Source organism: Protopterus annectens, chromosome 1.part1 (genome assembly GCF_019279795.1).
Source record: "Protopterus annectens isolate FY-2018-M chromosome 1.part1, PAN1.0, whole genome shotgun sequence".
NCBI classification, from domain to species: domain Eukaryota; kingdom Metazoa; phylum Chordata; order Ceratodontiformes; family Protopteridae; genus Protopterus; species Protopterus annectens.
In genome coordinates, this window is record NC_056726.1 from 1,282,711,563 (window position 1) to 1,282,737,663 (window position 26,101).

Here is a 26,101-nt window from a genome sequence, read left to right on the forward strand (position 1 = left end):
ACATTTCCCAAAATCCCTTTTTAGGCTGGTTCTATATCAGGTTCAAGTAAAGGTCAATTAGTTCACTCTCCTTTTTCAGCAAAAAGTGTGATCACCAACTATGTAGCAAAAGTTCAGAAAAAAATGTGAAAAAAAGACAAAATAACGACTGTCCACACAGATAAAAAGTTAAGCACTTTCTTTTGTTTTAATCACAACTAACTTCTTTTAGAACTGACCAGTAGGTTTAAATACAAAATCTGATTAATAAATAAACCAATCAAATGTCCACTCATCTAATTATAAATTAATACATACCATTTTCTTAAAAGGCAAAAATATAAAATGTGTAATATAACACTTGACATATGTACAAAAAACATATAGCACATACAAATGTGTGTCTACTATAAACATGTTTGTCAAATAAATGTCTTAAATAACAGACTACACTATTAAACAGTTTAACATTTAAGGTCTCATTTAGACCAGGAATATGATCTGCCCTAAGGAAAACCTGCCACCTGAGCTCCTTGTTTTCCAAGACATTGTTGAATTCTGTAACAAATGGAGTCAAATCTATTTAATCTAACACAAAAACATACAAATTTCTTGAAGTTAGAGCACCCCAGAGCATGTTTGGCTAAAGCATTGTTAGTGTCTATTTCTAATAGTCAAATTATGTTCATAAATCCTTTTATAAAGTGCTCTTGCTGTTGCCTCCACATAAAAATTATGACAGGTGGAGCACATAGTCAAATATACCACCCCAATACTTTTGCAGTTGTATCTGCCTTTACTGACCACCATTTTATTAATGCATGGAAAAAAATACTTTTTGATGAATCAAAGAACCTGCATTGTTTGCAGTTATAACATGGGTAGGTGCCAGTGGTTCCTCTTAACACTTTTGTGTTCTCCCATTTCTAAAATAGACTTTAGACTTGCAACCTTTTTATAAATGAAGTGTGGAAAGGTCCCCTAGTACTCTAGCCAAGTCTCTGCTTCCCAAAATAACTTTCCAGTTGTTGGGAATTACCTGTTTAATACTGTGACAGTCAATACTAACTGAAACAGGAAGGGCACAATCCATTTCTTTTCCTTTTCCACTATTAGTTATAAACCCACTAGTTAAAATTGGTAGGAACTTGTCCATCCTAACCAATATAATCTGCTCGAAAATTTTCCACAGTTTTTCATATGGATACCCTCTATGGATAAACATGGAAATAAGTTTGTTTGCCTCACAAATGAAATTTTCGTTGTCTGAAATTAATCTACTGAGACAAATAATTTATCCTCTGACCAAGTTCAGCTTCATGAATAAAGGATGACCACTCTCAAAATGAAGGAAATTGGTAGTACAGATGTCCTTTCTAAACACTGTACTGGCGAATCTTTTTTCTTCAGGATTAACATTTCTATTCAAATTCAAGTACAAGTGCACATTCGTGCCAACTTCACTTAAAGTGAATTTCAGTCCCATCCTAAGTCTGTTCATATCATCCAAAATTAGAAGTTATGTACTCACCATAACGTTCCATCTGAGTAGGTGTATTCATTTGTCTGCAACCTGTGGGTTATGGATCCGATATCGGATCCGAACCGGCATGGTTTTCCAGCCATGGATCAGAGCTCTCAGCTCCTCCCCTCACCCATAATGCCCTGCTCTCCCTACATGACCTCAGATAGAGTTTGCCAACAATAAAAATACCCTGAAAGGGGTAACACATAATATGCAGGAAACTGAAAAAGGCCAGGGGGATAGGAGGGTGGGATGGTTGCAGACAAATGAATACACCTACTCAGATGGAACGTTATGGTGAGTACATAACTTCTAAATCTGAAGTAGGAGATTCATTTGTCTGCAACCTGTGGGACAGAGTCCCCAGCTACCTGAATCTTGGGCGGCCATCATGGAAGGATATTCCGGAGCACCGCGGAGCCAAAGGATGCTCTACCCCTAGATGTAATATCCAACTTGTAGTGGGAAATAAAGGTATGAGATGAAGCCCAAGTGGCTGCTGAACAAATATCATCCAGAGGAATCCTGGCCTTAAAGGCCGCAGAGGTAGAAACTGACCGGGTTGAATGGGCATGTACTCCCTCCGGTGCGGGCCTTCCAGAAACTTGATAAGCCAATAAGATGCACCGCAAGATCCAGCGTGATAATGAGACTTTGAAAATTGGCTTGCCCAAATTAAATTTAGCAAGGGAAATAAACAACTGGTCGGATTGCCTATGACCAGCTGTCCTGTTTAGATAAAATCTAAGTTACCTGTGAACATCTAAGGAATGAAGCTTGTATTCACCCCTGTTTTGATATTTAGGAAAGAAAACAGGTAGGTTAATGGATTGATTAATATTTGCTTCAGAAGCTACCTTAGGAAGAAAGGACGGGTTGGTCCCGAGGTATACACGGTCCGGATGAAAGACCAAGTAAGGAGGCTTGGCTGATAAGGCTTGAAGTTCTGAAACTCTCTTGGCCGAGGTAATGGCTACTAAAAAGGCCGTCTTGAAAGATAAAAATTTCAGATCTACCGTCGCCGCAGGTTCGAAGGGGGGAGCGGTCAAGGCCTGAAGGACCAATGAAAGGTCCCAAGGGGGAACCACTTGCTTTACAGGGGGCCTGAGAAGAAAAGTACCTTTTAGAAAAATCTTACACAATTTGGCAGACATCAGTGGACTGGAGTTGTGACCAATATGATAATGAGAAATTGCCGCAAGTTGCACTTTGACGGTGGAACTGCTGGCACCATCATTAAAGAGTGGTTAAGAAGTCAAGCACCAGAGGAAGGGGAACTGTGAAGGGGTTTGGACCTTGCTGCTCCGCCCACAAGGAGAACCGTTTCCACTTGCTGCGGTAAACTTTCCTGGTGGATGGTTTATGAGCCGCCACCAGGATAGCCTTAACAGGAGACGAAATACCGGGAGTCCTGATCAGGAGGAGTGGAACTGGAGCAGCCAAGCAGTCAGCTTCAGGTTGTCCAGATTCGGGGCTGATGATCGGGATGGGTGAGATATCAGATCCGGAATGGGATCTAGAATCCAAGGAGGATTCACTGAGTGAGACCTTAGGAAAGGGAACCAGATCTGTCGAGGCCAAAATGGGGCAATGAGAATCATTCTGCACCCCAACAGAGAGGCTTTCTGAAGGACTTGAAGCATCAGGGGCAAGGGGGGGTAAGCATAAAGAAGACCGGGTGGCCAAGCATGCACCAGAGCGTCTCTTGGGGTATCTCCGGGAGGAGGTATTAGAGCGAAAAAACTGTCGCACTTGGTGTTTGAGGGAGACGCAAAAAGATCGCAACAAGGAGTTCCCCACAGTGCGAAGATGCGTTTCGCTACCTGAGCATTGAGAGACCACTCGTAAGGGGTGAGAATGGTGCGACTGAGTTTGTCCGCAAGGATGTTGGACCGACCCGGAATATGCGTTGCTATGAAAAAGCGGTTGGTGGAGATTGCCCATTCCCACACTCTCATGGCTTCTCGATAAAGAGGGTAAGACCTGGTTCCTCCTTGCTTGTTGATATACCAGACGACAGACATGTTGTCCGACTGAATCGCAATAGTTCCCAAGGGAAGAAAGGCCTGAAGTGCTAGCAACGCTAAGAGCACTGCTCTCATCTCTAGGACGTTGATATGCAGTAAGGTCTCTGAGTCGTTCCACGTGCCTTGGACCGTCCGGCCTGCAAAATGCCCCCCCCACCCAAGGCGGGAGGCGTCCGTGGTCACCGTGGCGAGAGGGGGAGAAGCACAAAAGGGGCGGCTTCCATGGAGATCCGGAGAGTGGAGCCACCACAGGAGGGACCGCTTGCAAGCCTTGCTGATCGCAATGGGATGATGCATGGGAAGAGCAAGATACGACCACTGAACTAGGAGTGTCCATTGAAGGATGCGCATATTGAACCTGGCGAGAGGAGGAAGAAGAGCTATCGCTGCCGCCATGGACCCTAGAGCCCTCAGGACCAACTCCGCCGGAACTGAGCTGGAGTGGAGAATGGCCCGCACTTGGAGCTGCAGATTCTGAATTCTGTCCGCAGTGAGGAAGGCTCTTAACCGTCTCGTGTCTAACCTGGCACTTATAAAATCTATGAACTGCGTGGGTGCTAGGTTGGATTTTTCTGTATTTATTGTGATGCCCAGACGGGGAGCTAGATGGAGAAAGGAGTCTCGCGCCAATAATAGTAGATGCCTTGTTGGGGCGGTGAGAAGCCAGTCGTCCAGGTAAGGGAAGACCTGCACCCCTTGAAGCCTCAGGTGGGCCGCTACCACTGCTAATACTTTGGTGAACACCCTGGGGGCTGTGGTGAGACCAAAGGGAAGGACCCGGAATTGGAAGTGACTGGCTCCCAGCCGGAAGCGGAGAAACCTCCTGGAGCGCCTGTCCATTAGTATGTGGTAGTACGCATCCTTGAGGTCTATGGAGCACATCCAGTGATTTTCTCCCAGAAGGGGGAGAATAGACTGCAACGTAACCATTCGGAACTTCTTCTTGGGAACTGCCAGGTTCAAGAGTGAAAGGTCTAAAATTGGTCTTAGATCCCCAGTCTTTTTTGGCACTAAAAAGAACCTGGAGTAGAACCCGGGACGGGCTGGATGGCTCTTTTCTTTAGCAGATGGCCAATTTCTGCCAAAGCGGCCTCCCACTGACCGGGTGGAACATCGGGGAGGGACTTCAATTTTGGCATGTGACAAAATGGGATACGGTATCCTCTGGATATGATTTGGAGGACCCAGCGGTCTGATGTTATGGACTCCCATGCCGCTAGGTGCTCCGAAAAACGTCCCCCGACTGCCTCCAGAGTGGAGCAGCTGGGCAACCCTTCAGGGCTGCTGCGCAGGCCGTTCAGAGAAGGGTTCTCTGGACCCGAAGTTCCTGGGAGCCCCTCTGACCCATGGGGCGGCGTCCTCCCTGTCCTCCTCTGCCACGGAAGGACTGGTTGTCCGGAGCGGGTTGGGATTGCTGCGACTTCCGGAACCACATCTTCTGACCCTTTTGGTTCCTAGAATAGGACCTCTGGGGCACAGAAAAGCGGATTCCGATGGCAGACAGCGTCTTCCCGTCCTTTTCGCTCTGGGTCAAGGTATCACGAACAGTTTTGCCAAAGAGGGCAGAACCATCGAAGGGGGTGTTCGCAAATGACGCCTTGAAGGGCTCCATGAAATCGCAATGACAGAGCCAGGCCTGACGTCTGGTAACTAGGCCTGCCCCTGCGGCTCTAGCGGCACCTTCCGTAGCATGGGACAGTAACCGCATAGAGGTATTAGTGACGGACCTGAGAGTGGCCATACGGGTGGAGTGCAACACTTTGTCCTCCTCCGACATGGACTCTGGGGAGGATGCAGCGTATTCCTTGATAAGATCGCGCTGCATCCTAATCACATGTGCCAGGTAGTTCAGCGCCCTTACTGAGAAGGTCGCTGAACTAAACATCTGCTTCCCCAAGCAGTCCATCAACCGAGACTCCTTGCTCGGGGGATGGACTGAGGGACTCTCCTGAGCAAGCTCCCTCTTGGTGGCTGCCGCCGTCAACATGGCATCTACCGAAGGCCCCTTACTCCAATGGGCACGGTCAGCCGGGGGTCTAAGTATACGGTCGGGCCTTTTTGGGATTGGCTTCACGGTGTCCGGTTCCTTCCACGCCCTGGTGGTAATCAGGTCCACCAGGGGGTCGGCAGGAGGGGACACCCAAGAGGTAGACGGGCCCGCTTCAAATGCCTCCAAGAACACGGACTCGTCCGAGGAAGACTTGGGGGCAGACCACCCCCCCCCTTATACAGAGCATTTCCATGATGTCTCCAAAGGAGACATCCTCAGGGGGTGATCTTGGGGAGCCTTCCCCTTCCTCCAAGTCCATGTCTTCAGTGAGAGACTCGGAGGAGTCTATGTGCCTCCTTTTGCACATATGCTTGTGGGGGGCATCCTCCGGGGGGCTGTCAGAGGACTCCTCGCAAACTGTGCCCTGTTCCAAAGGAACAACTTGGGGCAAAGAAGCGGGCTGTCCCAATGGCCGGATGGTGGAAGCCTGGCCCAGTGCAGATGGAGCGCGGTACGGAGCCGAAGCAAGTGCCGGGGGTCCGGAAACCCTCAACAGGGCCCTCTCCACTACATCAAAAGCCGAGGGGGAGCCGACCTCGACCAAAGGATCCGATAATCGGCTCCCCCTGGGATCCGAGGAGTGGATCGGAGCCGGCGCCGAAGCACTCGGATCCGAGGGGACAGTGCGCTCCGACAGACTGCGCCGAAGGAGCACTGATCCCCCCGGATCCGAAGCTTGGATCCAGGCTCCGAGAGGTCGGATCCGAAGCACTCGAGGGCAGGGTCGGATCCGAAGTACCGAGTACTATCAATGCCGACCCACCCCCGGCTCCGAAGCTGCTCTGCTCCAACTGCTCCGAGCCCGGGTAGTGGGTCGGAGAAGGAGCTATAGGTTTAAAGAAAGGGGTCGAGCTCCCCCCCAGAGGGGGGGGGGGAGGCAAGAGCACTCCCATCTGCATCTGGGCCTGGATGAACCTTATCATCCGGTCCAGATCAGCATCCGATAAACTACAAGTCGATCTCGACGAGGCTACCGAGGTAGGCCTTGAGTGCCTCCTGGATAGCCTCGACGGAGATCGGGTCTCCTCCTCAGGTCCCGGTGAAAAGCACACGGGTGACCGGAGCCGAGGAGGGGGAGAACCAGCAGACAAGGAGGCCAGAGGAGAAGCCCGCTTGGCAGGCAGGGCCGAAACAGAGGTCTCGGCCCGCCGCTTATGGTGCTTCTCCCTCCGGTCCTTCTTTCTAGCTTCCCTCTCCTCCAAACCACTACAGGGAGGTTGAGTCCCAGGAGGAGGAGGGGGAGCCGGAGAGGAGGGAACCGTAGACACGGTACCCCCCGAAGGAGCGGAAGCCGGAGCAGAGTCCGGGGGCAAAAGTCCCGCCAGGACCAGCTTAGACCTCCGCTCCTTCAATGCCCTGGGGTTGAACCCTGCACAAATGGAACATCCAGAAGTGAGGTGCTCAACCCCAAGGCATCGAGCAGCTTACAGAGTGTGGCCATCAGCAGGGGAAAGCTTATGGCCACACTCGGAGCACTTCGAAAAAATAGCCTTAGGTTGTTCAGACATCCTAAGAGCCTAGCTTTTGCTTAAACTAATCTAAAAGTAAAAATAAACTAGTCACACAACACAGGCCCAAACACACACTATGCTACCAGCGAGGGGAGGGAAACTAAATATAAAAAAGTTAATAAAACTAAACAACTTTAGCTACAAAAAGGGGAACCTAAACTTTCACACAAAACTGTCAAAAAAAGTTAAATTTTAGCACTAGAAAAGCTGAATAAAAGCACTTAGCTGTAGAGCTCAAGAAAACCAATCTGGTCACCAGCGTGGCAAACTAGATCTGGGGTCATGTAGGGAGAGCAGGGCATTATGGGTGAGGGGAGGAGCTGAGAGCTCGGATCCATGGCTGGAAAACCATGCCGGTTCGGATCCGATATCGGATCCATAACCCACAGGTTGCAGACAAATGAATCTCCTACTTCAGATATAGACTTAACTCATCGGTAGGTCCATTCCAGACAAAAAACAAAACATCAGTAAACTTCCTATAAAAAGAGACATATTTAAATCTCTCCAGTTTGGTCAGGAAGGACAATTCCCACCAACTTAACACTAAATTAGCAAAAGATGGTGCTACTTTGGCACCCATAGCAACCCCACAGGTCTGACGGTATATTCTTCCGTCAAATAAGAAAAAGTTTTTTTTCAACACCAAATCTAGTAAAAGGCAAATGGACTATCATTATATTGTCAAGCTTAGTGTGTTCCTTCAAAAAACTTTTCACAGCTTCTATCACCATACTTTGATCAATAAAAGTATACAGGGATACTATATTTACAGTAACTAATAGTGTTTCTGTACCTGTGAAAGTGTAATTTCTCAGAAGGTCCAAGAATTCCCAAGAGTCTTTCAAAAAATATATGTAGCAAACGTTATGACATCTCTTTATACTACCACCTCACACAGATCCTTTAAACACAGCTGAGAGGATTTATTACTCTACAAGCCATGTCCTGGACTGGCCCTGTGAGGACTAACAGTGGATACTTCTATATACTCAAAACTTTCCAACCATAAGGAAATTAATAATGCATGTGTGTCCTGCATTATGATCAATATTTAAATAACAAAAACAAATAAGTCAGCACAGAACACTTTCAAAATTTTAAGTACTGTCTAAATGTGCACAGTTCTGCACTAGAAATCCCTACAAAAAGCTATTTCTTACTGCTGTTAACCTCAATTTACCCTTTGTTGCTTTTTTTTTTTTTTTATTCCATTTTGTCAATGCATTTTCATTGTGTACTTACCATAATGTTATAGCTGGTTGAGCAGGTCTATCTTTGCCAACCAACAGGACTAAAGCTGTAAGCCTTTAGTCAGCCTAGCATCTGAAACTTTCATGGGGTACAAGTCCTTCCCCTTTTGCCTACAATTCCCTAACAGAGTTCTGGAGAAGATTGTTATACAATCAGCAACATTTCTCTAGACTTAACTACACTAAAGCAGAAGGAGGGGGTATAAAATTGCTAAAGATGGACATTCTCCAGATCATACAAGACAAGTACATTTATTTATTTATTTATTACTTAGCATTAGTTTACTGGGAAAGTCCGACTTGGAACAAAGCCAATTTTCAGAGGAGGCCCGAAAAGAAATGCTCTAAACACGTCTTTGTAATGTGGGAGGAAACCCACAAGGACATGCAGACTCCACACAAAAGGCACATCAGCTGAGAATCGAATCAGAGAACCTCTTGCTGTGAGGCAACAATGCAACCGCTGCACCACTACACCGTCTTACACATAACATTTTTATATCCAAGATGATTACGTCCACTTTTTCCACCAACAGGAAAGAGTGCCAAATTCTTCATCTTTGGAGGACACCTTTACAGCAACATACTCTTAATAAAACTGCAGACTTTAAGGGAGCTTGAGCTCTAGATATTGCAGATTGTTGTGTCTAGAGAAGCACATAAAAAGAAGTTATGTCCTTACCATAACGTTCCATGTGGAGTGTTCATCTCGCCTTGGTTATTACACATGGGTTCGGAGCCGATCCTCGGCTCCGTGCCGGCCGACTGCAAGCTCTGCATCGAGAAGAAGCTCGAGGACATCTAATACCCACAATCCCCCTCTGCCTTTACCTCAGATCTAGTTTGCAAGCAAACCAGACATAAAGCACACATGCCAAACTATATACATAAAAGTACATATATACAAACATACCAAGGGTATGATAGTAACACTAATACTGCAACAGCAGAAGGAGAATACTCCAGACCAGGCAGCAAATCGAACGTTCTTCCTATGGGTGGGAAGGGTGTGTGTGTAATAACCTAGGCGTGTGAACACTCCTCTTCGAATCTTATCGTAAGCACATAACTTCTTTATGTGAGAGTGTTCAATCTCGCTGTTCTACACATGGGTAGCGTCCCTAGCTCCATGATCCTGAGGAACTCAAGGGAGAACGTTCTTGAGCACAGAGGAACCAAAGGTTGCCCTATCCCTAGAAACCCTGTCCACTTTGTAATGAGATATAAATGTATGTGGTTTAGCCCAAGTAGCAGCCGCACAAATAGTGTCTAGTGGTAAGCGAGCTGCGTGAGCCAAAGATGTAGAAACTGATCTGGTGGAATGTCCTTTGGGTTTTGTTGATAATGTTTGATCAGAGGCTTCATAAACATATGTGATACAGTGAGTTAGCCATTTAGAAAGAGTTCGTTTCGTAACTGCAAGACCCTTTCTGCTGTCAGCAAAAGCTAGAAATAGTTGATCAGATTTCCTGTGATCTTTTGTTCTATCCAAATAAAATCTGAGTTGTCTATGGACGTCCAGTTTGTGCAACATATACTCCAATTTATTAGAGTGGTTCTTAAAGAAGGTGGGTAATTCAATGGACTGATTGATATTACTAGAAGAACAAACTTTGGGAAGAAAGGATGGATTAGTGCGTAGGGATACTCTGTCAGAATGAAATATTAAATAAGGATGCTTGACAGAAAGGGCCTGAAGCTCAGACACTCGTCTAGCAGATGTAATGGCCACTAAAAATAAAGTTTTCCATGACAAAAATTTCAATGTGCAACTTGAGGCTGGTTCAAAGGGTGGCAACATCAATTTAGAGAGCAACAGGTTTAAATTCCACGGTGATGTCGGACTTCTGACTGGTGGTCTGATATGAAAAGAACCTTTTAAAAAGGCTTTAGAAAGTCTGTGAGCCATAATAGGCACCACATTCCTCTACATGATAGTTAGAAATGGCAGCTAACTGTACTCTTAAAGTAGCGAAGCTCCTTCATGAAATAGTTCAGTCAAGAACTCTAAAACCTTGTTTAGAGCTCTAACAGGGTCCAAATGATGTGACTCGCCCAAAAGACAAAAGCGTTTCCACTTACTGGTGTAAGTCTTAGTAGTGGAAGCTTTATGAGAAGCTACTAAAATATCTTGAACCGCCGATGTAAGTGGAACCGACCTGGCTAGAAAGGGAGCAGCCAAGCTGCTAGATGGAGAGATTCTAGAGATGGGTGAGGAACTCCTGACGAGTGAGTCAGTAGATCTGGCTCTGGGTCCAGCATCCAAAGTCCCGAATCGGTGACCTTAATAGAAAGGGAACCAAATTTGACGAGGCCAGAACGGGGCAATGAGAATAATAGTCCTCTGAAGGTTGTTGGCTTTCTGTAGAAACTTTGCAATCAGGGGAAATGGAGGAAAAGCATAAAGGAGACCCGGGGCACAATCGTGCACCAGCGTCCTGGGGACTTCCCTGGAGGGAGTAATAGGGCAAAGTAGCTCCTGCATTTGGCGTTCATTGGAGACGCAAACAGATCGCAGGTAAGCTGGCCCCATTTGCGAAAAATCCTTCTCGCAACTGACTGTTTGAGGGACCACTCGTGAGGCAATAGTATTGCCCTGCTCAGCCTGTCGGCTATGACGTTGGATGACCCCGGGATGTGCGTTGCGATCAGAAAGCGACCGGTGGACTCTGCCCATTGCCAAATTCTCATGGCCTCTCTGCATAGTTGGTAAGACCTGGTTCCCCCTTGCTTGTTTATGTAACCAGACTACGGACATGTTGTCTGTCTGAACTGCAATGGTCCCTGGAGGAAGGAGGGGAGCAAAGTGTTGCAACGCCAAAAACACTGCCCTCAACTCCAGAACATTGATGTGCAGATTGTACTCCAGATTGGTCCATTCGCCTTGGACTGTCTGTCCCTGAAAGATGCCCCCCCACCCTATCAGGGAAGCGTCCGTGGTTATATAAGCTGACGCAGTGGGTAGCACAAATGGTCTTCGCTGGATAGGTTGCAAGTCTGTAACCACCACATTAGGTGTGATTTGCATGTTTTCGTTATTAAAATTTCGTGAGTCAGTGGAAGTTGTTGGAATGACCATTGTGCAAACAGAAGCCATTGTAGCACTCTCATGTGCAGTCTTCCCAATGGTATCGCAATGAGAGAAGCTGCCATGAGACCCAAGACTTTCAGAACAATTTTGCGGTGACTTTCTGGACGACAGTAGAAGGGAAATGTTGAATTGAAGTGCTACTATTCTTTCTGTAGGAAGTTTTAGAACTAAATGACGCGTATCTAATTCCGCTCCTATGAATAAGATATGCTGCGATGGCTGTAGCAAAGATTTTTCGAAATTTACTGAAATGCCAAGGTGTGTACAAAGTTGTAGGGTGTAATCCCTGGCTTGTATCAGTTGACGCCTGGTGGTGGCAGACAGGAGCCAGTCGTCCAGATAAGGAAACACCTGGAATCCTAGGCGTCTCAGATGAGACGCTACCACTGCCATGCATTTGGTGAAGACCCTGGGGGCTGTAGTCAGACCAAAGGGCAGGGCTCGAAACTGATGGTGACTGGCTCCCAGCCGGAAGCGCAAATGATCCCTGGACGCCCTGGCCATTTTGATGTGGTAGTATGCGTCCTTCAGATCTATCGAGCACATCCAGTCGTCCTTCCGTAAAAATGGAAGGATCGATTGAAGCGTGACCATTCGGAACTTTTCCTTCTTGACAAAGGTGTTGAGATGGCTTAGGTCCAGAATCGGCCTCCAGTCCCCTGTTTTCTTTGGAACTAAAAAGAACCTTGAGTAAGTTCCGAATCCTATTTGGTCCGCTGGGACTGGTTGGATGACTCTTTTTTCTAGCAGCTTTGAAATTTCTGTAGCTGCTGGGTCTCGCAGATGGGGTGGTACATCTGGGAGTTTTCTCTTTGGAATGGGTGTGGATAGAAATGGGATTTTGTAACCTCTGGTAACAATGCTTTTTACCCAATTGTCTGAAGAAAGGTTTTGCCAGGCCTGAGGGTATAAAGCTAAGCGACCCCCGACTGCCTCCAGAGCAGGATATTCGGGCCTCCTCTCAGGAGTGCTGAAAAGGTTTGCCAGGGAGGTTATCCCTGTCACCTTGGTTTTGCGGACCCCTTCTGCCGCCAGGGCGGCGTCTTCCACCTCTGCCCCCCCCTCTGCCTCTAGAGGGGGCATCACCCTGTGTGTTTGGGAAAGATCCTTGGGGTTTTCAAAACCACATTTTCCCACCACGTTGCCCTTTGGGGTACGGTCTGGAAGGGGTGGAAAACGGACTCCGACAGCAGACAGAGTCTTTCCCTCCTGTTCACACCGGTAAGGGTCTCCTATACTTTAGGGCCAAAAAGTGTGGCTCCGTCAAATGGGGCGTTAGTAAAGGAAGACTTGAAGGCTTCCGCAAACGAACATAAGCGCATCCAGGATTGCTTACGAAGAGCAATCGCTGAAGCCGCTGCCCTACTCGATCCTTCGGCTGCATAGGATATCAGCCTCATGGACGAGTTTACAATGGACGTAAGGGTGTTGAGATGCTGTAACTCTCTCTGAAACAGCAGCATCTGTAGTACCCTGGAGGGTATCTCCCAACTCTTTGACTAGATCCCTCTGCAAACATGTAAAATGAGTCAAATAGTTCAGGGAACGCATAGAAAGCCGCTGAACTGAAAATGCGCTTCCATTATCTGTCCATGGTCCTAGAATCTTTGTTAGGCGGATGGACAGATGAGGAAGACTCCGACATCTCCTTTTTCGTGGCCGCTGCCACCACCATGGCGTCTACTGGAACTCCTTTGGTGAGGTAAGCCTTGTCCTGTGGTGCCGTAATGTACTTATTTGGCTTCCTAGGGACTGGCTCCACCGTGTCAGGTGTCTCCCATGCCCTTGAGCAATCAACTCCATTAACTCATCAAGGCGGAGTGACCCAGGAGGAGGAAGGGCGAGCACCAAATGCCTTCAGCAAAACTGACTCATCCTCAGAAGGGGGGAGGGCTTGCCAGTCACCTCTCTGTTTTAGGATCTCCAAGATGTCAGAAAAGGAGACATCTTCTGAAGGTGACTTAGGGACCCTTCTGACTCATCTAAGTCAGTATCAGATGTCAAGGATTCTTGTGGAGAATCCAAGTGTCTCCTCTTACACAGTCTTTTCCTAGGGACTTCTTCGTGGGAGCATCCGAAGAAGCCTCCGAGGAAGAGGGGCACCCTCCAGGGGTGGCTGAGACACTGGTGCCCGGCTTGGGCGTGGCCGTGGGTGCAGAGGAGGATAACGGTCCTTTGTGGGAGGAGAAGCTGTACCTGCTGATGTGGTTGTCTGTGTAGACAACACCTTCCTCATGAGGTCGAAGGCCCCGGGTCCCGAGTCGAGGTATCTCCGGTTCAAGAAATGGGAAGAATCCCGAAACAGGAACCGAAGGCACCGACCCGAGGACGGAACCGAGTCGATCCGTGCGAGGCCCGAGGGCGTCTGAACGAACATCGGTCCGACTCTCTGTCCCGGAACCAAGGATGGATCTTCGGCACCGAGACTCCAGTACCGGATCGGATGGAGTCGAGGTGAACGGTGCCGACCGAGAAAAGGACGGTTCTGGCACCGAGGGCTCCACAATAATCAGTTCAGCTTCTTCCGTCTCCGAAGACTGGACAGGTCTCGGAGGAGGAACAGATGGAGATAGTGGCAGGCCTTCAAGTCTCGACATCAACTGAGAGGAGACCGATATAAGCTTGGATAGGGCCGTATGCTCCATCAATTTCTGCACCACACGGTCCACATCGGTGTCGGAAAGGGCCCTGGAAGAACGAGTCGAAGGGATCGAAGACGGAGCCGACCTCAACAGAGTCGGTGGAGGGAGCTCCGTCACCGGTTCCAAGACTCGAGGCTCGGAAACTGCCAACAGTTGAACACTCAGCCCCGAAGTCTGTGGAACCGGTGATCTAACTATACCCAAAGAGCTCGGAGCCGATGACTTGGGCTCCGACGTCTTCGATTCCTTCGAGGACTTGGATGCCTGGTCTGAAGCATCCAGAGCCTCCTGGAAAGAGGGTTTCAACAATCCTCTATCCATCAGTTTCCTGCGCCTATCTGTCATGACCCTCCCACTAAAAGAGTGACAAATAGAGCAGTCCTCTTGTAAGTGGAGAGGGCCAAGACAGTAGACACAGGAACTGTGGTTGTCAGTGACCGACATCTTTTGGCCACACTGACAACGTTTGAAGCCAGATTTCATTTTCTCAGACATAATTAAGAAAGAGAAACAAACAGTCAAGTCCAGTAACAGTCAATCCAGGTAATAAAATGTCAAATCCGGTAGAATGTAAGTCCGATTGTCAATCCAAGTAGGGGTGGTAGGCCCCGAAAAACTCTATACCAGTTAGTTAACCAAGTTAAACTAAGATAACGGTACCGAGAATTCTGCTCTACTCACACACCATATACTAACTATCAATAACTAGAGATCTTAAACAAGTTCTTTTGAGAATTTAACCAAAATAGTTAAAATCTTATCTGAAAAAGCCTCGAGCTAGCCTCCAGCGATGCGAATGCAGCAGCGGCAAACTAGATCTGAGGTAAAGGCAGAGGGGGATTGTGGGTATTAGATGTCCTCGAGCTTCTTCTCGATGCAGAGCTTGCAGTCGGCCGGCACGGAGCCGAGGATCGGCTCCGAACCCATGTGTAAGAACAAAGGCGAGATTGAACACTCTCACATCTTTTAGTTATGCACTTACCATAACTTTAGATGTTTGGGATCCATCTCGCCTACATTCTGTACTGATGGGTTCGGAGCCGATCCTCGGCTCCGACTCGGCACACTATGCTATAGAGCGAAGTCTCTTATTGGCTGAGCTATTCTATATCCCAGGATGCACCACCACTACTTCCCCAGATCTTGTTTGTCCGCACTCATGCACACACACACACAACTGTTTATATAACATTGCCAGATGTTTCAAGATGAAACGATAGTACTCGGACCGTCCGGTCTCTTCTGATCTCCAAGGCAGGGGGAAGGAGGGTGGGTTATTAGGAATGTAGTCGAGATGGATCCCAAACATCTAAAGTTATGGTAAGTACATAACTAAAAGATGTTATGCGATCCTATCTCGCCTACATTCTGTACTGATGGGACAGCGTCCCTTGCACCAGATTCCTGGGTGGCTCACTGGAAAACACTCCTGAGAACTGTGGAACCAAATGAAGCTCGCCCCCGAGATGCCACATCCAATTTGTAGTGGGAAATGAAGGTGTGCGGAGAAGACCACGTAGCCGCAGCACAAATGTCACTAATGGCAAGCTTAGAATGGAATGCTATTGAAGTAGCCATAGCTCTTGTAGAGTGAGCTTTGACAGAGGTTGTAAGCTCTTTATTAGAAGAGGAATAAGCCTGACTAATACAGTCCCTGATCCACTTGGCAATAGTGACCTTTGTGACGGCTTTGCCCAATTTATTGTCCGAAAAGGACACAAACAATTGATCTGTTTTCCGTGTTTGTTGGGTCCTATCTAAATAAAAGCGCAATTGCCTGTGAACATCCAATGTGTGGAAGATGTATTCCGCTTTGAGTACTTTGGGAAGAAAACTGGAAGTTCTAATGACTGTTGCAGGCAAAAACTGGAACAAACTTTAGGGACAAAGGATGGGTTAGGCCTGAGGGATACTCTATCTTTGTGAAAAACCAGTGCGGTGGTTTGACAGATGGAGCTTGAAGCTCTGAAACCCTTCTGGCTGAAGTAATCGCGACCAGAAAGGCAGTTTTCCAAGAAAGAAATTTCAAATCACAGGTTGCTGCCGGTTCAAGGGGAGGAGGTTAAGGCACGTAATACCACATCGAGATCCCACGGAGGAGCAGGATGAGAAATCGGAGGTCGTAAAAGCGCAGCACCTTTTATGAAGGTTTTACACAATCTTTTGCTCATCAAAGGTGGGTTTATAGATTCATGAAAATTGGAAATAGCTGCCAATTGGACCATGATGGTAGAGACTGAAGAACCTTGATTGAATAGGGAAGTTAGAAACTTCAGGACTTCTGACACCAGGACAGTGATGGGATCTAGACCCCGGAGTTGAGCCCAAATAGAAAATCTCTTCCATTTGCTAGTATACAATTTCCTAGTGGCAGACTTGTGGGCCGAGGATAAGATACGTCTTCCGGGTCATAAGTATGATTCCTGACTATAGTCGGAAGAGGAGGAGCCAAGCTGTTAACTTCAAAGAGTGAAGGGACTGATGGAGTTGTCCCGACTGGTGAATTAATAGGTCCGGGATCTGATCCAGGAACCATGGACCGTCCAGTGCATACTTCCGAAGATAGGGAAACCATACCTGATGAGGCCAGTAAGGGGCAACTAAAATCATTTTGCTCCCTAAGTGAGTCGCCTTTTGGATCACTCTGGGAAGGAGGGGAACCGGATGGAAGGCGTATAGCAAGCCGATGGGCTAAGGCGTCCATGGGAATCTCCCCCGGAGCTGGAGTGAGAGAGAAGAATTTTCTGCACTTCGGATGCAGCGGGGTTGCGAAAAGGTCGCAACAAGGAGTTCCCCATCTTCTGAAGATCTGAGTTGCCACTGCATCGTTCAGAGATCACTCGTGAGGAGAGAGAATAGTTCTGCTTAGTCTGTCGGCTATCACGTTGGATCTCCCAGGGATATGAGTTGCTACCAGAAAACGTCTGGTCGCCACTGCCCATTCCCAAACTCTCATGGCCTCTCTGCAAAGGGGGTAGGATCTGGTCCCTCCCTGCTTGTTCAGATACCAGACTACTGACATGTTGTCGGACTGAATGGCAATTACGCCTTGAGGGAGGTAATCGTGGAGGGCTTGTAGAGATAGAAGCACCGCCCTCATTTCTAGAATGTTGATGTGAAGGAGACTCTCGTCGGAATGCCAATTGCCTTGGACTGACCTGCCCAGGTAATGCCCCCCCCACCCCGTCTGGGAGGCGTCCGTCGTCAATGTGGCCATAGGAGGAGGTGGAACAAAGGGTCGTCCCTGATCCAGATTGGAGGACACCAGCCACCAGCGAAGGTTCCGTTTGCAGGTTTCCGTGATCCGTATGAGGTGACAGAGGGAGATCCTGAAAGGACCACTGGGTCGATAGGAGCCACTGGAGAATTCTCATATGCAATCTTGCTAAGGGGACTAGGAGAACAGTGGCCGACATGGAGCCTAATAGCTGCAGGACCATCCTGGCTGGGGCTTTGGATTTGAGAAGCATGGCTCGGACTCGAGCCTGTATAGTCTGTATCCTTTCTGTAGGAAGATAGACCCGCATTTGGTTAGAGTCTATCTCTACTCCGATGAACCTTATGCGCTGAGATGGCAGCAACACAGACTTTGGCCAATTGAAGGTGATTCCAAGGGAAGTGCCTAGTGATATGGTGGCTGCTAGGTTCTGCAATAGTAGACGCCTGGAGGTGGCAGTTAGGAGCCAGTCGTCCAGATACGGAAACACCTGGAATCCTAGACTCCTCAGGTGAGCAGTCACGACTGCCAAACATTTGGTGAACACCCTGGGGGCTGTGGTGAGACCAAAGGGCAGTGCGCAGAACTGAAAATGACTGTCTCCCAGGCTGAAGCGCAAATGTCTCCTGGACACCTGATCTATCAGGATGTGATAATAGGCGTCCTTGAGATCTATCGAGCACATCCAAACACCTTTCTCCAGCAGTGGGAGAATGGATTGTAAGGTGACCATTCGGAACTTGGACTTCTTGACTGATCGATTTAGGTTGCTGAGATCCAAAATGGGCCTCAAGTCCCCGGTCTTTTTAGGCACCAAAAAGAATTTTGAGTAAGTCCCTAATCCGATCTGGTCTGCGGGGACCAGTTGGATGACTCCTTTTTGAAGCAGCTTTGAGATTTCGAAGGCTGCGATTTCCCGTTGACTGGGTGGCTGGTCCGGGATTTTCCTGGATGGCGGAGGGGGGTGAGAAAAGGGGATGGCGTAACCTCCGGCGATGATTCAAAGCACCCATCGGTCCTGAGTGATACCCTCCCAGGCTTTTAGGTGCCTCGAAAAACGACCCCTGACTGGCTCCGGAGCTGCACAGTCGGGCAATCCTTCAGGGATTGTGGAAGGCTGAAGAGCCACGAAAGGACTCGCGGTCTCCAGTGTTGCGGGGGCCTCTGCCGCCTCTGGGATGGCGTCTTACAGAAAAATTTCCCCCTCCTCTGCCTCTAGAAGGGGGATCGTCCTGCTGCGAGGGATAAGAATTCTGGGATTTACGGAACCCCATTTTCCCTCCTCTTTTAGCCTTGGGGTAAGGCTGAAAGGGCGTGGAAAACCGTGCCCCTACTGCAGTCAAAGTCTTACCTTCTTGCTCACAGCAGGTCAATGTGTCCTTTACCTTGGGTCCAAACAAAGAGGACCCATCAAAGGGAGCGTCGGCAAAGGAAGACTTAAAGGCTTCTGCAAAATGACACAGGCGGAGCCAGGCTTGCCTCCGTAGAGCAACACCCGTACCCGCCACTCTACTCGCTCCCTCGGCTGCATACGAAATGAGCCTCATGGACGAGTTTGATATCGATGACAGAGTAGCCAACTGAGAGCCAACCGTCTGGGCCAGCTACTCAGGTAGGTTACCCAAGAGGGTATCTGAAAGCTCCTTCACCAGATCCCTCTGAAGTCTAGTGAAGTGCGTCAAATAGTTCAGGGACCTTAAGGTAAAGGCCGCTGAACTGAGGGTGCACTTCCCGTACCGGTCCATGCTCCTAGACTCCTTATTAGGAGGATGGACGGACGTCGAAGCCTCTGCTACATCTTGTTGGGTAGCAGATGCCACCACCAGGGCATCTACAGCCACACCTTTGGTCAGAAACTCCTTCTCTGGGGGTGCTGATAAGAATTTATTTGGGCGAGCCGGCACCGGTTCCACATTGTCTGGATGCTCCCACGCCCTTCGACAGATCAAATCTAGGAGCTCGTCAAAGGGCGGAGACACCCAGGAGGCGGAGGGCTGAGCCCCAAAGACCTTGAGGAACACCGACTAGTCAGCGGAAGGGGGTTTGGAATGCCAGCCGCCTCGTTGTTTGAGGGCTTCCAAGATGTCTGCAAAGGAGACATCATCAGAGGACGACTTAGGGGACCCCTCCGCATCATCAAGATCGGTGTCCGACGTGAGAGACTCATCGGGGGAGTCAACGTGCTTCCTCTTGCACAGTCTTTTCCTTGGGGGTTCCTCCGAAGAAGCTTCAGAGGGACCTCCAGGAGGGGGAGAACCCCACTGGGGGTGACCTCAGGCCCCAGGGCTCCGCTGTCTAGCGACAGGGGGACTACAAAAGACCCAGTCTCCGTGTGTAGGGAAGGTGCCGGTGAGACCGTGGAGGTAGTCAAAGAAGATTTGGCCAAAGCACTCCTCATGGCCCTGAAGGCTGGACCGCCAGAGTCCTGGGAAGGTCCAACCCCCGGGGCCACAACAGTAGACGGCACCCCCGCAGCAGACGCACCGAGAGGAAGGCTCGGAACCGAAAACATCGGTCCCGAAGCGTCACCCCCGGGGCCGACTGAGGAGGTCCGTGTACCGAACTCCGACCCGAAAGCCGGGGTTGGAGTAAGGGTCAGAGCCGACTCGAAAACCTCTATTGGCTCCACCAGCACCGGCTCCAATGGTGCCGAGGCTGTTGGAGGAGGAACCAGAACTACAGGGTGGGCCATCGGCTCCGAAGCCGATTGGGCTGGAGCCGAAACTAATTTCTGGAATACAGGAGACTGAAGCAGCCTTTAGAGCACCCTGTCGATGTCAGAATCCGACATCTTGGAAGATCGGAAGGAGACCGACCGGGTCCGAGCAGACTTCTCCATCGGCTCCGAAGGACTGGGGGACCGGCTCCGAATAGACTATCAATATCGGTGCAGAGGGAGATTCCATAGCAATTTCCCTCGGTGCCAAAGAGGGCTTCGGTGCTGAAGGGGAAGAGTCTGAGCTGGCAACCCTCATCGGCTCCAAAATCAGTGCAGCCGATGGTGACCCGCCTCTCGAAGCCCCAGCCATCGGCTCCGAAACCAGAGGGGTCGTGGCTGGAGGCATTGAGGCAGACCGTTCCGCCCTCGGCTCCGAAGTCCGTGGAGCCGATGGAGAAGCCTGCCTAGATTTCTTAGTGGTCGGTTCCGACGGGCTGGTCGGAGGCGATTTCTTTTCTTAGCTGGAGAGGAAGAGGAAGATAAGGCCTCTTCGAAGGAGGGTTTGATAAGCCCTTTTAAGATCAATTTATTTTTCCTCTCTTGGAGGACCCGAGATGAAAAAGCGTGACACGCGCTGCAAGACTCCTGAAGGTGTTTGGCACCTAAACAGTACACGCATAAGGAGTGATCGTCCGTGATGGACATTTTGTAGTTGCATCTTGTACATTTTTTAAATCCTGAGGGTCTATGCTCCTTAGACATAATGCTTGTAGACACTATTCACTTTGTCAGAGAAAAAACACTATGGAACTCAGTACCAATGGTTTACACAACAAAAAATTCCCTTTTATTTATTTATTTATTTTTTTAAACAAGAGAGGCGAAAGCCCAAGAAAAAAATTACACGAATGACAAACACACCAACAGGAGGGCCAAGAACCCTCTAACTGAAACAGGTACTTGACCTCTCCGAAACAACAAGAAGACTCACTAAAGAACGAGGGGAAGGCCCCTCTAACTTAAACGGAAACCTTTCCCTGTCCAGTCACAAAATTTTACCACAAAATTTCCACAAAAACACAATTATACACAACGATAGCTGTTAAAACAGCTTTTGGGTTAAGATTAAAGAAATTCCTGACAGAAAAAACTCTCAGAAAAAAGCACTTAGCTCAGCCAAGTTCGAGACCACGTCCTAGCTTGTAAGCGGCAAACGAGATCTGGGGAAGTAGTGGTGGTGCATCCTGGGATATAGAATAGCTCAGCCAATAAGAGACTTCGCTCTATAGCATAGCGTGCAGAGACGGAGCAGAGGATCGGCTCCGAACCCATCAGTACAGAATGTAGGCGAGACAGGATCACATAACATTTAAAGTTTATACAGCTGTTGCATGATTATTATCCAAAGATGCCCTGGCTGGGTGACCACTGGACAGACAGTCACTATACATTTCTTAACAGAATTTAACGCAGTCAGCCAGTCAACTGCACAAATTGATTTTGCAGACTGGACCACAATTTTGTTTCAGAAAATATATGAAAAATTGTGAATCCTAAAAGATTTGGCTCAAATTTATGGTTCTTGCAAACATCCAAGCAATGCAATAAGTATTTTCCCTCCCTTAGAATAACTTGCAAAGAAATGAGGCAGGTTAGCTGACTGGTTCAGGTGCATCTCAGTGGCTAGTTTGGGCTTATGAGTCATGGTCTGCAACGTCTATACCTGTGAACCATGAACTAGATACTTTTAGTAGTCTTTTACTCAGACTAAGCTGCTTGTAGCGCATGGGTTCAGCATCGCATGCTGTATCTGCTTGCAGCTCAACGCTCATGCATTCAAGTGTGAGCAAATTTCAACATACAGCCTTAGTCTGCAAACACCATCTCAAAGGCAGTACATTCATAGCAAAGCTACAAATATCAAAAAATCCACACAGAATAGAAATCCCACCTTTGAAAAGTGTTGCATTATGACAGTTTTAAAACAGGTCACAACCTGAATACAGTAAATAGACCTCCACCAGCAACATCTTTACTAACACAGCTTCTATCTGGCAGTATAACTGTACTGTGGTTGTTCTCCCAACAACTCCCTACATTCCTTAAACCAATACAGCCTCCCACATTAAAATCCTCCTTTCTATACCTTTTCACATACGCTGTAAATACATGCCTGATCTGTTATTTTTAATAAATGGCACACTGTCTTAATTTGTCATTAATTAATATAAATCTGCCAGATTCAATGTCTTCGTGACCATATTCTACAAAGTGCAATGTCTTTGAGACGCTTGCATTTGTGCATGTGTTACCCAGTCTGACATCTGAATTAGTCAGTTGTGATCAGCACTCTAACTGGTCAAATTATAATTATAAAAATTGCAATACAATTCCCACCCTAAAAACGTAAAATAAGGTACACTACCTCAAGTGGAGCAAAGACATGGTTGACGAGAAAAGCCAATAACGCTGTTGGGATAATCAGGAACTCCACCCTAAAGGTGTCATGGTTTCCATCATAGGTGGCCTTGAATTTGCTGTAGATCATCCACACTGTAGCATAAGAACAGACAATATAAACTACCTATGAAGTGAAAGACAAAAAAAAAAAAAAAAGTCAAGTGTCACAATCTATTTTGTCTGCCAGTTCTATTCATACACAGCTCAGACAGGTCCAAACACTTGGGCACTGCTAAGATTAGGACAGGATATTGTGAAGCAAAAGATGAACAGAAGTTAAGACCAAACTATTCAATATTTTCTGGCATTTCTGTACTTCTCTAATTTCAGTGACAACTTATCTTCAAAAAAGCAGTGGCACACTGATGATAAATATTGGCAGATAACAAAACCATCGGATACATTTTCCCAGAAAGGATTCTGGGAATTTTTTTTAAAAAGAGCGCTCCTGTGCTATATAAAGGGGAAAAAGAAATTGCAATAATCTCTGGGTAGAAACAGACCTCTCACACCTTTGTCTTAGGACAAAGCAAAAAGAAAAGGGCAGCCAGTACAGGAAAAGCAGTTAAATATTAACAGTTAAACAATATGAAAGACAAAAGAAATGCACTCGAGAGGCACAAACGCTTAACACCAATAAAAAAGTCACAGACTATCCCAGTTGCAATTTAAACACACAAACAAAAACTAAAGATGGATAAAATGAAACGCTAAACTAAAATCACCGCATTTTAGTCACAAAAACAGAGACTTTATCAGATAATGTTTCAAAACATCCAAACCATTTAAATACAGACCAACTAGGAATTTATTTTTCCTTTTTCTTTTTATTAGTTCATATTTACACAGTATTTTAGCCATTAGGTGGCAGTAATTTAACATTTCATTCAACTGTAACATTTTTATGGCAACAATGTGCCCATTCCCTTTATGGTATTTACATCCTTTTACAAAGTGTTACATATGCATACTTTTTATATTTTTTTATATATTTTATTTTGTTGCCTTCATTTCATACTTTTAAAAAGGCTCGTTTTAAATACTTGCTTACAATACTATTACAATACTTTTTTGTAGGTATGGCTTTATTGTCCTTCTATTGTTCTTTTCAAAATATATGGTTTTAGAGGGTGCATTATGCCTTCAGTTGTCTACCTCACATTTATTACACATTTAAAGTCTGTATTTAAGTGGTTTGGATGTTTTGAAATTATCTGATGAAGTCTCAGTGTTTTTGGGATGAAAAACATGGCGATTTTAGTTAAGCATTTTATCAGTCTTTAGTTTTTATTTTTGTGTGTTTAGATTGCTAACAGAATAAAGCGAGTTTGTTTATGTGACTTTTTGCACTGGTGTTACGCTTTTGTGCCTCTCGAGTGAAGTTCTTTTGTCTTTCGTGTGTTGGTACCTTGAGTACGCCCCCCTGCACTATTTTCCTTTTGTTTTTTATTAAACTCAGTAAGACCTACATGGGTACAATTCTATTCATGCAGGAGAAGTTAACCCCACTCAAGAAGAATCCTTTAATGACTAGGAGAACGCTACACATTAGTCTGCAAAAGACCAGACAGCACACAAATATGTGAATGAACTATAACTTTGCCCAGATAGGGCAGAGGCACATCCTAAGCAACTGTTTTAACTGTGATGTCTAACTGGCTAGAAGGTGTATGGTAGCCAAAGCAACATATGCAATGCAGTGCCTCAGCAACCACCACAGGTTAGTACACCCAAAAACACACATGAAATACACTATGGCCAGCCACCTGGAGTATGAAATACACTATGGCCAGCCACCCGGAGTTTAGTCACCACAGAGCACACTTCCAAGAGCTATATATCAGTCTTCTCACACAATGGCAGCTCCATCTCAGATTACATGCAACTTGTATCTCCCTCCCCATAATAGTTCCACATTCAGCACTCCCTTAGCTACAATGTCCATCACCTGCCAATGACTGTGCAGACCCTGGAACAGTCTGCATAAGCACCCAACTGCCTAACACAATGCCATCACTGGTGCTATTACATTCATAGAACAAGCAAGAATCAAAGATGCACTCCCACTTTTTTTTTTTTTGCGTCTTGGCCCAACACACATTACACATCCCCCACCCACTACTGCAGTCAGTCCTTACTGCATGCACAAGCTTATCCCCCTTGCACCCAAACTCTCACTCTTCCACCAATTCCAATGTAGTATGAACCCTGGCACACACACATCTAGGGCTAACAAATAAATGCCTTACAGTTTTAACTGCCTTTTTTTTTTTTTTAAACTATGATCTTCACCCCATACATATGTTTCAACCTCTCTGCTTTCACAACCATAGCAAGGGTGCCATCAAACAACCACAGTAAAGGGACCAAAATGATACCACACAAAAACAGACTATGCATAAACTGACAATGTTGAAGGGTACATTCTAGCCCCGGTGGTGGAGGATAATGCATATAACAAGCTCTGCCTCTAGAAATAAAAAATCTTATTGTGGTAGCAGATGTTAAACTACACAGTTAAACCAGAAATACATACTTACAACATGAAATGTTTGCTACACGTGCATACTTTCACAAGACACAAAACAGCAAGGTGACCATCCTTGCCATCACCCATTAGTACAAATCTGGGCTCAAATGTTCAGCCAGTAAACAAGGTTGTAGTATAGCATCTGAACTACTTTGCAAACTTTAAAAACCTACAACTCAAATGGAGTTATTTAAAAATTAAACCAAAAGCATCAGCACTGACTTGCAAACAAATCACAAAATATGCATTTTCTTTAACAGAAGAGTGCAGTATCCTTAAGGAGCCCACACAGATCAGAAGACACCAACTATAAGCTTGTTTCCTATCAAAATGTGGAACAGCACTTTCATGAAACTGAGATGGTCGAATGGGTTTTCCAGTTTTCGTAATGCCGATCTGGAAATGTTCGAATCCACATTAGCGAATGTTGGGTGAATTCAATAATAAAAGTATGGACGTTCTGATAACAGATCAGCACTACAGTGGGGATCAGGAAATTTACAGTTTTCCTCACTGCAGTGCGATCTTGGAGTTTGAATACATAATATGCAGTGGGTGTACAGGGTGCAGGGGACTTGCACCCCTGCAAAAACATTACCAGTAACACAGACTTTTGACATTGGAACTTCTGGTTTTCGAATGTGGATTCCTGGCTTACCATTTCTGACATTTTGGTAATTCTGTATTACCAAATTCGGAAAAGAAATTCGATCAAAATGTGTAACATGGTTAGATTTTCCACAATTTGATAGTAAACCCTATAACTAAATACTAGGTAACCAGACAAATGCCGGTGGATTGAGAACATTCAGAAGGTACACCTCCTCTTACACTTGCTGCAAACACAAAGTCAGGCAGCAGTCATTAAAGTAATGCAGTGCTTCCTTATCCAGTACCAGTAGCCAAAGTCCTGGGAGAATAGGCCCAGACTTTGCCTTAAAGAATTTTATGGCAAAAACAGGCCATAGACTGGGACAACCACTTAGAAACTGTCTGTTTTGACACACTGATTGTTCTCTCAACTTCACATGAAATAAAACAGCTGGTCAGAAATCCTGAATGTTTTTAACTTTTCAGTACAGTATCAGTGTTGCTCTTGGATATCCAGAGTATGTAAATTTTTTTCTCCCTTAACTTATTGTCTCTGGTACAAAGGA

General features: G+C 46.7%; 1 protein-coding gene across 1 annotated transcript in view; it reads right to left on the reverse strand.

Annotated features, from left to right (window-relative positions):
* KDELR1 (KDEL endoplasmic reticulum protein retention receptor 1) overlaps positions 1–26,101 on the reverse strand; it is a 219,006-nt gene that overhangs the window by 84,583 nt on the left and 108,322 nt on the right. Inside the window, exon 3 of the mRNA XM_044088942.1 lies at positions 22,380–22,538. Within this exon, the coding sequence (XP_043944877.1) occupies positions 22,380–22,538 (159 nt within the window). The remainder of the gene's footprint in view (positions 1–22,379; positions 22,539–26,101) is intronic.